Source organism: Stenella coeruleoalba (assembly GCF_951394435.1).
Source record: "Stenella coeruleoalba genome assembly, chromosome: 8".
NCBI classification, from domain to species: domain Eukaryota; kingdom Metazoa; phylum Chordata; class Mammalia; order Artiodactyla; family Delphinidae; genus Stenella; species Stenella coeruleoalba.
The window spans coordinates 91,547,701-91,559,400 of NC_137154.1; the positions used below are offsets into that span (position 1 = coordinate 91,547,701).

At 46.4% G+C, this 11,700-nt stretch overlaps 1 protein-coding gene across 3 annotated transcripts in view; it reads right to left on the minus strand.

Annotated features, from left to right (window-relative positions):
* Window positions 1–10,914, minus strand: part of CADM1 (cell adhesion molecule 1) — a 335,266-nt gene extending 324,352 nt beyond the window's left edge. For all 3 annotated transcript variants that reach the window (XM_079929468.1, XM_079929466.1, XM_079929467.1), the window contains exon 1: window positions 10,757–10,914. In XM_079929468.1, the coding sequence (XP_079785594.1) occupies window positions 10,757–10,880 (124 nt within the window). In that variant the 5' untranslated portion in view covers window positions 10,881–10,914. The remainder of the gene's footprint in view (window positions 1–10,756) is intronic.
* Between the last annotated feature and the right edge of the window lie 786 nt (window positions 10,915–11,700).

Consider the following 11,700-nt stretch of genomic DNA (forward strand, 5'->3'; position numbering starts at 1 on the left):
ACTGCTATTATGTTGCTCTTGATGTGATGTTAAAAGGTGGCAACATCAGCTGTGCCATGTTCCTGCCTATGATTACAGTCTGAATCAAACTAGGAGGAAACAAGCAAACAATCTGTAGAACCGCGGGACATTCCACAAAGCTGTAGATCTGGACTCAACAAAATGTCAACACCATGAAAGACATCCCGCACACACACTCCTTAAAAGAACCTTAACAAACAAACAAACAAACAAACAAAAGTGGAGGGCAAGGGAATGGTTCTAGATTAAAAGAAAAAGAGACATGAAAACCATATCCAATGTGTGATCTCCAGTGGAGTCTAGATCAGGGAAGACAAAGAAACACAGATAGATAAAGAATATTACTGGGAAAATTGGGGAACTTTGAATATGGACTAGACATTAAATAATATTGGTGAATATTAAATTTCTTGAATGTAATGAGGTTGTGGGAGAAGATGTCCCTATTCTCAGGAGTCTGGTGCTGAAGTATTCAAGGGTGACGTGTCACTAGGCCTGCAACTTGCTTTCACATGGATCAGAAAAAAACAAAAAGACATGTGTGGATACATTGTTTAGAGAGCTAGAGATAAAACAAATGGGCAAAATGCTGACAGTTGATGAATCTAAGTAAGGGGTGTACAAGCATTTGTTATACTTTCAACTTTCCTGCCGTTTTGAGAGTTTTCAAAGTAAAAGTTGAGAAAACCAACTGTATCGCTCAGGAATCAACCCACCCAACTATAACTGCACCAAACACGACACCTGGTATAAAAGCAGACACTTGATTTAACAATAATTTTTAAATTCTCATTTTTCTTCCAAGTGCCTTATGGGTTAGCTACAGAAATACAAGTACTTGATTTAAATATAGTATATAAAATACAAGGGGTAAGTAAAATCATAAAGTCCTGTCTGTGTTAAAAGGCCCAGAAACTTGAGATTATAATCACTGTCTATTTCTCCAAGGTGACTGGATAATTCCATTTACTTCCAAAAAACATTCAACTCCGTGTAGGATCTTAATCTTACTGCCACTTTATTCTTCACTTTCACCTTAGAGACAGTTGAGTACATCCTGAATTAATCCTTTCAGCACAGAATTTTTCAATATTCTCAAACGTGTGAGGGACTTACAAACGTGATTAGCAGTAGTAGTGGTCAGAAACATAACCCCCATCACTAAACCGTGGCTGTTTTAATGAAAGCCATATATATAAAATACTTCCTTCTCAAGGACATTCATACATATGATCTTATTTTATTTTTAACACCCTGTAAGGTAGGTTGTTTTTGTTGTTTTTAGCTCTTAAGCAAAGCCCTAGGTTTATGCTGTTCTGTAATCTAGACCGGGTATTCTGCTTGCCAAGCTGGCCCAGAGATGGAGAGATTTGCTTCGGGAAAGGGAAACAAACAGCAACTAACATTCATGTGATTACTAACAAAACTAAAAGAAAGGAGACAAGAGGTCTCTTCACAGTGACGTGTGCGCACAAGATATGCACAAGGAAAAGTGAAGTTCGGTGTCATTTAAGCTAATCTCTATTTGAACCTTTTAAGAGATAAAACCATTTGAGCAGTAATTTAGTACTGAATTAACTTTTTTTTTTCTCCCTATCTTTGAAGTTTTCATTGTTTAAGTAAGGGTTTCTGCAAGAGAATGAAGCCGGGTTCCTCTTCTATTCAGAAGCTGATTATGTGCAGTAACTTCTGCATGGCTTGGCTTATCCCAGGCTGATAATCAGCAAAGAGCCAAATACATACCACGTTTGACATACAACCTTTCCCCCAAGACCGTCCCCAAATACTCCATGATAATCAAGTGTTCAAACCACTGAATTATCGTGCTGCATAACCTTCCAGTAGCAAAAACTGAACTCTGCGGGGGAAGGATGCCAGGCGAGGAAAAAAATAAGGGAAGAACCGTGGCAGATATTAGTACCAGATAAAGGCTTTGAAAAGATCCTTCAGATAACAAGTTTAGCAGTTAGACTGAGAAACAAAGATTTCATTTATTCTCTTAAGCCAGTAACAATTCACCCTCTATGTAATCAACTAAAATGCGATCTGCCACAATGGGAGAGATGCCTGTGTTTAGGGAGACAGCACTGCTCCCCAAGCCAACGCTATTTAAAGTGTTAGCTAATAAAGACCTGGGTTTTAGTGCACTTCCTTCTGGCTTCCCGGGTAGTACTTCTTAGCGACTGATGCACCGAAAACATGAGCACCAAATGCTCCTCTAAGGTCGCATCTTTTGGAGCATCTTCAGAGGGGCTGATCTCATGTATGCCAAGTCAGCAGCTCCAGACAAGGCTCTCTGACACTGACCCTTCCAAAGTCTCCAACTCCTCAAGGCTTAACGTTTTGCCCCAAAGTCTTACTTTGCCAGCTTGTAATTTGTGAATTCAGTTACACTATTTTCATGCCATAGTAAATGCCTGTATTCCAACACGTGCTACCAAATAGGCACAATACACTTTCAGCATTCTAGGGTTTAAAGTTTCATTAAAGTAATGGCAATAATATCGATACATTGTGGCTTACTGGAAAGAAAGACATGTACACACCTGTTAAAGCAGAAAAAGGAAATGTCTGGGTGGGCATATATTTTAGATAAGCACGTGTTAGTTAAACTGAAAGATGCAAAGGAAAGATGTTTATTCTCAAGGTGGGCAAGGAGATTCAGCCGTCCTACAATTATAAACCAAAACAGTTAAGAGGAAAACCGATCAGAGAGCAGTTTTATGCAAAGGCAACCAGCTGAAGGCTGATCAGGGGAAACCACTTTCTTCCTCAGTTTCACTGGAGAATCATCAGTCTTCCAGAATCATCGGGATTGGGCTGAAAAGTAATAAGAAATGAGGGCAATTAGAGAAGGAGTGAGAAAGCAATTGAGGAAGGAACAACCTTAAGACAAAACAATGTGGATTTTGAATCTGGTGCAAGGAGCAAGAATTTGAGATTACGTTTTCTGCAAGGGCAGTGTCCTGATCCTGTCCAGGAAAGAATTACAGCTGTGGTGGGAGGACTTAAATTCTGACTCAGAGAGCCTGGGATCGGGGGAATTGGCTAGAGAGCTTCTGCTTAGTAAAACATGGTTTGGAGAGGACGTTGAGGCTTCCAGAGAATGTTGTGGAGAAATAATCAGCCCCATTTTATTTCAGTCCAAGGGTGAAAGCTAAGGAGGGGAAAAAAAGACTCCAAATTTCAGGGCCCTGGAGACCGGGATGACAATGGTGTCACGTGCAATAATGGAGACTTTGTGAAAAGTTGAGATCTAAGATGAAAGGTTCAATTTCTGACATGTTAACTTCTAGATTATTCCTAGCCAAGTGGAGATATGGTACAGACAATGGGAGAGATGGGGCCCAGGAGCCCTTTGTTTTTAGGGAGATTCCTCCCCACCCCCTCCAGGGACCTCATAACAATTCCAACTTGACACTGCAGTCTAGTGCTGGATGGCTCAAGAGGATTTAGAATGCCTACCTTACCAAGGAAGACTGCCAAGAGCAAGCCACTTATTCTAGGCATTTTTAAAAGTCCACGCCACTAGAATATCAACATCAAACACTGAGTAGCATTTAAATATGAAACAGAGCACTTTCATTTCAAGGCTATTTAACATTTCTGAAATATCAAGATCAAAATGGTGGGTCAAATGACTATGTTCCAGTAAAGCATCTACTAAAAGAAAAACTTTTCCCCACCCCACGTTTCTCATAAGATAATCAATCACCCCATTCAAGACACCTGTCAGTCATAAGAGATTTTTTTTTTTCCCCCTTAGTGCTCAGTTTTCTCAAAACCTTACCACCAAGCGCCTCTTTTGAGTAATAATAAAGGCCACACATCACTTCTGCTGTGCATGTATATAAATACCTCCATCTCCCTTTCTTCTAACCCTAGTTCAAGGCCAACTGCGCCAAAGCTTTTGAGAACCAGCACAGGAAGATCTTCAAAGAGAAAGTGCCCATTAACCACAACAGCAGCTGCTGGCTACAGCCTGCAATTTAAATCTCTGAAAAAGAAACTGTGGCTTCTGAAATTTAAACAAGGAGGTGCCACTTGTAATTACAAACATTCCAGTGGGTTCCTTCCTTCATTGATGGTTTCCAAACAAAGGCTTTTTATTCGATTTTGGTGGCGCTCCCCAAACCCTAAATGTAGACATTCCTTTGTGCTTTTCTGGTGCCGTGGCCAGCTCAGAAGAGGGGCACAGGAGGCGGGTTTTTCCTTGGCCAGGGCTGCTTGGAACTCTCAAAACCATCTCATGTGTAATTACTTGTTTGGCTAGAAACCAAAAACCCCAATGCTTCAGTTTATAGTCCACGTTAGATACATTTGAGAAGGAACTTCTTAAAAGACAGACACACAGACACACAGACACACAGACACACACACACACGCGCACACACACACACACACACACACAAAACCTCACATTTCACGAACCCTGGAAAATGGAACCAACCTATTTTCCGAGAAACCAAAGAAGTTCCGAAATTAACGCTGAAGCATTCTAACATTTCTAGCTGAAATTAAAAATTCACACTTTAAATGAATGGGGCAAATACTGAAAAGTAAAAAAGAGTAACAGTTTCTCTTCCTACCACCCCGTACCCCCATCCTACAAAAATAAGGCCCCAAAACTTACAGCTCCCACACCAAAGGCATTTTCTGATCACTTCAGTTACAGAATACAGGCTGAAATGAATACTCAGCCAATTAGAAATGGGAAAAGATATCTTTTTCTTTGAAGCCATATATTTACCAAACGCAAAGGCACTCATACCACGGAGACATTTAGAGGAAAATATTCCGAATGAGGGCACCTCACAGCCATCAAACTAAACTAGCCTTTCCTACAGAAGTCCTCCTACGGAGAGTATTCATTATGAGCACATCCAGAAATGGCCAATCTCACCAAGGGTGTTTTCCACAGCTCGCCACTGAGGAATTAGCTACAATTACTGCATATTTACACAACCATATTTACACAATAAAACTCATCTTATCCGTTCCAAACAAAACCTTGCTCAAAATAAACCAAACCACAGGAAAAGGTCTCCTCAGTGCAGGCAGTAATCACGCTCTGGCTTTTCTAGCTCCCGCCTCAGCTTCTACCCACTGTTACCAAGCCTTCACTCTACCTTCCTGGGTAGAGCAAGAGTAGGATAAAAATCTGTATACCAGTGGATAAAATGTACATGCAGCTGATGATACTGTGATTATGGGCGTAGAGGAAGAGCTGTATCTTACAGAAATTCATTCTAAAGTAATTTATGGAAGAAATGATAGGATGTCCAGGATTTGTTTAAAATAATCTGGGAAGGGGAGAAGGTGTACAGAAGGTGATGGACCATGGGTGGTAAGTAGCAAACCTGATGATCTGCAAAGAGGGTTACTTATGGCATTCTCTCTACATTTGTGTATAATTGAAATTTTCCATAATAAAATGAAAAAATAAAGAAAATATGATCGATGTTTAAAAAAAAAGGGTCATCTTGCAACAATAAAAATTTTTTCTTTAAGAAAAAAAATTATTCTGAGCTTTCTCCCAGCCTTAACGGAAAGGGACAAGTACCTGGTAAGAAAATCAAGATGTGTTTTTGTTCTTGGCTTAAGGACCCTTCCTTTTTTCTTTAGTTATGTGGAACCAGTTCTCCTGTTAATAAGACTCCTTGAAATGACAAAACGAAAGGTTCAAAGTCTAAAGCTGAGGCTTCTGTGCTTCTGTGAAGCCTAGTTCTCACGCATCTGACTTAAAGGACCGGGACACACATCCAGAGCTCTCCTCTACTCAGGTGCTTTGGACAACAACATTCACGTGTGGCTGCCACATGAAGGCCAGAGGTTTCAGAATGATTTGTCAACACTGAAGACAACCTTAACAAAAACCGGTCCTTTCTTCCCAGAGGTCACACCTCTGATCCCTCGGTTTATTACGTAGAGCAATAATTACTCTTGCTGCCTTCAGAATACAAACTCTTCCTACCCAAGACAGCATCTACCCACGATGCATATCCCTTACTGGGCATCCCTGCTGGGAGGTGGAAGAGAAGCTTCACTGGCCGGCTATCCGGAGACCAGCTCCCTATCCTGGACGCACAGCTAACTCAGCCTCAGTTCAGCGGTAAGCACGGTCCCTCCCTCTCTGGGCTTTGGCTGCCTCACTGCAAAATAATGAGACGTTGCCACATGATTTCTAATATCCTTCCCCTTTCAAAAATTCCATGATTATAAGAATCTCTAGTTCCTCAACAGGTGATATTAAGAAAAAGAACTTTGCATTAAAATGTTATATTTTCTATTAAATAATTTTAAATGTGACTATGAACACTGGCTGAGCTTCTGTATACGTCCATATATATACATATATGCATGTGGATACACACATATTTGTGTGAGTACACAAACACACACACACACACACACACAGGCTGATACCATTAGGTGCGTATATGGGACTAATTGCTTGCAACTAGAAGCAGCAAATTTTCAATTCTGCAACAGATGTCGCTGTGTGATTTCTCCTTTCTATGCTGGATTTTCAGTTGAAAATGCCCAGCATGATGGTCAGTACTATTCTTCCCAAGAAAGAGATACAACATTTGAATCCTTTGGATTTATTTTTTATAAAATTTCTTTATATACTGGTAAATTTCCATTCAAATCATAACATTGATTAGTTTGGTGCAATTTAAGAGATCCCCCTGCATAAAAATGGGCCTTCCGTTAAACACACAGGCACACACAAAACCATTTTTAAAATGTAAATTCTAAGTGGCCAATTAAGCATTAATATGTCACATACAGAAACTGAGAGATTGAGTTTATATTCACAGCAATATTATCAAGTTTTTAAAGCCTGAAAATCACTTAGCAATATAGGCCAAGGAATAATAAAAATTCACTTATGTATAATAAGGCCAAAATGTACCAGGTGTGGGCAAAAGTCACTGAAAACTCCAAGAGCACCCTTCATGATCATGAAAATTTTGGATTTTAGTTTTCACAGCATTTCTTTAAAAATAAATAGTAAGGCTAATATTATAATTGCAAGACCTCTTACCCATCTGACATTCACTATCAACCACTTCCTGACACATGTCACAGAAAAGTGACATCTCTTTCCATTCAACCGATATATCCGCCGAAGACCATCCATCTCAACAGGTAGCTACTAGCACTTTCTTCCGCTGTAATTCAGAGCTGGGAGAAAGGATTTCAAAATCTCCTTTTTAGACCCAGGAACCCATTACCTTCTGGGGTTTTAGAGGGAGCCGAGCAAGCTGAGCAGAGCAGGCAGGGAGTCCAGGGAGTCGAGGGCAAAGTCAGATAAGAATATGAAGTCAGGAAAAAAGAGAGGAAGCGCCAGTGTCCTGCCTTGGCTTCTTCCCTGTCCCACTCGCCTTTACCAGGAGGGCCATTGGGAAAACTGGATAAAGCATGTACAACATCCATATGAATAACGCTCTTTGTTCCGGAGAACTGCCTGCTCTTTTATTCCCCCCTTTTTTCGTATTTGTTCATTTCAAAAGATTGCTCAATGGGTCTCTTGTTCCTCCAAAATGTCCCAGGCAAATAATGCAAGCTTGTCTCGTCACACAAGTCACTAAATGAAGCCTTGTGCGTCTCCAGTGACACACTGTAAATATAAAGTGGCATTAAATGAGGGATATTTTATCAAAGCTATCACAGGCAAGTGCAAGTCCCTCCCGCAGCTATTGGATTTGATGCAGGGAAAGGCGACAATAGCAGGGCGGCACTTTTGTAAAGTCCCTATCCCCAGTACACAAGCCCCAACAGGACACGACAAGCAAAAACTCAGTTCCTGGGCTTCCCAGCACCACCACACATCCCCACCCATCAGCCATCCTCTCTACTGCTGAAAATGTAAGAGGAGGGTGACCAACCACGGGTTCACTGGGGGTCAGAAACAACATCATGCGAGCATCCCAAAGTAAAGGGGCGTGATTTACACTGAGGAGTGAGCTTTGACAAGCCCATTTTAGCTGCATTTCATTAACATCCATTTCATCCAAACACCACAGGAGGGACGAGAGATTTTCTCCAGAGGATAAATGGATTCAGTTACAGGGGAAGACAGAACCTGAACCCACCGCACAATGGCCCTTGATGGCTATTCCAGCAAGGCTGTAAATGAAACAAGCCTTATGAAGTTAAAAGGCAACGCCAACAGGTTTCTTTAATCCTGGGAGTAGGAACTGGAGGTCTCTGAGAAAGCTTAAACTAAGAGGAGTAAAGAAGAGAAGTCCCCTGGTCCCCACCTGAAATCTACTCTCTGGGACTAGGATCTGGGGGCTAGGCCAAGACCCCTTCTCAAACTCAGCACCAAAAAACGCATTAAAAGAAAAAAAAAAGATTTAAAGAAAGGCGCCTCACCCCCTCACTACAAATCAAACCCAATTACTTTCTAATTTGAACACAATCTGATAACAGCATACAAACAGGGATGTACACAGGAGCAGGAAGCTGCTTCCATGGCAACTGGCAACAGATTTTTCTTGTAGCTTTGACATGCACGGTTGAGTTCCAGACCGCTCCTTTCTAAGTCAGCATATAGCCCTCGGTGGGAAGGCAACTTCTTACCGCGAGATAGTTACAAATACAGTACTGTTGCTACTACCCGGAGCCTTCAATGAGCAGGCTGGACAGAGGAGGTATAACCTGATGCTGCTCTGCTGGCGAGCGGCATTGCACGGCTCCCATTTTTAGTCCAAAGACAATATCCCGACCAGCGCTTGCCCCCTCCCCGCCTTTTTTTTTTTTTTTTTTTTTTTTTTTGCAGCCGATACAAGTCTATTGTTGCCTCTGTTATGCGCCAGTTACCGAGCCTGTAACGCTCACGTTTAACCGACACTGGCGCTTTTTACAATGCAGCAGAACCAGGGATCTCTTTCAGGAACATTTCATTGAACCCATCGAGTCAGAGACATCACCCGAAATGAAGTTGTAACCACACCGGCATCGGCTGAACCCAATTATCTCGTAACTCATAAATTAAGAATTCACAGTGCAAAAACACATAAACAACATCCGGAGGCAGTGGCATGGAAGAAAAAATCCTCAGCTCTGGAACTGAAGCTGCCGCCAGATTCCCACCTCTATGGATCCCCGATAGGTTCCTCAAGTCGAGCTCCCTTGCAAGCCTGTCTTGAGGAGTGGGGGGGAAGCAACCACCCCGGCATCCCCCCAAATCCAAAGCTAGCACCCCCAGATCTCCCCATTTCCTACAGCGTGTCTCCTGCGGTGTTTATGTAACTGTGTGTCCTCTAGCGTGTAAACAAAAGGCACAGCCCAAGCGGAGAGGCACCCCGGGAGCGGCACGGTGGCCCCGGCGCTGCACCCGCCCGGGTCGGGGGCTCCGCAGGTGGGGGCTGAGCTCTCGGTGTCCTCCGCCACTTGTTGCTCGCGGGTCCTGCGGCTTCCGAGCTGCGAGGAGGGGCTTTGCAGGCGCCGAGCCCTGCTGCATCCCCTCCTGCACCTCCCCGCCCCCCGCGGCCCTGCGCCTTGGAGTCCCGGCTCCCTGCTCCCAGCCCGCAGCAGGCGGCCAGGGGCGCTGGGACGCCGCGCGGCCAGCAAGCGCGGCGGTGGTGGGAAGGGGAGGCAGGGTGCAGCACGGCCGGGCTCTCCGCTGGGGAAGAGCTCCAGCTCCCTTTTGTTAGCAAAAGCAAACACTGCCCTCTTCTTTCCCGACCGCGCCAACGCGCCCGGCACACGGTCAGCCAAACAGCGTGCTCCAGCCGAGTGCTCCGCATCTTCAGGGAAGGAGCGGGGCGCGCAGAGCCGCCCCTGGGCAAATTCCCAAGACAGCTCTGCACGCAGGGGACGCCCGGAGGCCCGGAGGGTGCCCGCCTGGCCGCAGAGGCCGCGAACGCTCCCTCCACCACCCCCGAGCTGCCGAAAATGACAGGCAGCCTGGAAATCCGGGGACCCCACTCGCGGCGGAGGACGCTGTGGGGCAGGCGGGCTGCGGGTTCCCGGCTTCTTCCCGCAGAGGCGGCGACAACAACCGCCCCCCCGTGGGGCCGGGCCCGGGGAACTTTCCCTGCCTGGAGCCCGGCCAAGGAGACCCGCAGCCGGGCGGAGGGGGCGGTGGGGGCGGAGGGGCCGCGATCCGGCTGGAAGGAGACACGAGGGGCGAGCTGTTCGTGGACAGGGGAGAAAGGCAGAGCGCGGGGAAAGCAGGAGCGATCAGACAAATCTGGAGATGTCCTGTGGACCAGTGAGGAATCGCGCTGGAGGGGGCCGCTAGTCAGCCATGGGGAGGTTTCGGGGATGGGGAATGGGGGGCCTGCTGGAGAGGCGGGGGCGAATGGGTAGCCCGGGGAAGCGGGAGGACCTGCAAGTTACGGGGACAACAGCGAGTTAGGGAGGGTCCGGAAGGTTTGGCGGGGGTGCTTGCGATCCACCCCCTTCCCCTATATTCTCTAGCCCCCGGGCCCCACATTCTCACTCCACTCCGCGCCCCGCGCCAAGCCGGGGAGAAAAGGTGTGGGTGCAGCCATCCCTACGAGCTCTAATTCACACCAAGCTGGGCAAGGGAGAGGAGATTTACCGATCCCCTCAACCCCTTCCATTCTCAGCCCTGAGTTTCCTCTCCACACTCCCTCCGATTTGGATTTAGGAAGTGGGGGAAGGTTGTCATGGAAACGTTTCCCCCCTCCATGGCTACGGCCACTGGGGTGCCTTAGGAGATTTCGGGGGCCAACCGGCCGGTGCCCACACCTACCTGTGGGGATCAGTGCCGCGGCAGAGAGGAGTAACAGCAGAAGCCGGAGTCTGAGACCGGGAGGCGCCGCCGCCACCGCCGCCGCCGCACACTGGGGTCCGCTCGGCAGCACAGCACTCGCCATGTCGGGCACCTGCCTCAGACTGGCGGCGGTGGCTTCCTCCCGAGCCCAAGCGGACAACTAATGAGATGCTAATGACATGCGCTGGAGGAGGAGTCCAGACCGACCAATCACATCGCCGCGAGCCGAACCCGGCTCTCGGAGGACTCACCCCCTCCCCCACCCCGCCCCCTGGCGCTGGCTTCGGCGGCGCGCCCGCGCCACCTAGGGGCGGGGCCAGGGGGAGGGGCGTATGCAAATATGTTTATGTTAAAATTCGTTTTCGGTTTCCCGGGATCAAGGAAAAAGTGTTCTCCTGGGCCCCTGGCGCACAGGGGCTCCGGCTCCGGGGGCGGGTCTAGCTTCCCGTACACCTTTATTAGGAATGTTTATAGCAATCGCTACATCAACCAGACGACGAGAATCTCCCTAGGAGACTCCCCTGCCCGGTACGCCGAGTGCAACTGGCCTGGAAACAAAACGTTGCAAATTTCCGTCACTCACCTTGCACCGAAGGAATAGATCTTTGGGAAACGGGGGCTGTTCGGGAGTAGAGAGTGAGGAGGCAGGTCCCCGGATTGACAAAACAATCTGGGAGAAGTGCATGCGTGCTTTGCAGGTCCGGCGGAGCGGGAGAGCCCGCTCAACAACCTAGCGGTAGACTTGGGCATAGTTGGGAGAAAGGAGCCGGAATCGGGATCTGGGATTTTCGAGTCTGTGTGTTTGCGGTAGATTCTCGGGAAAGGTAGATCGAGGAGCGTTGGCTCAGGCTCCCCAGCTTGCTGAAGGTCTCCTTCCTGGTTTTAATGTATATGTGATATATGTGTATTTAATATACATGATG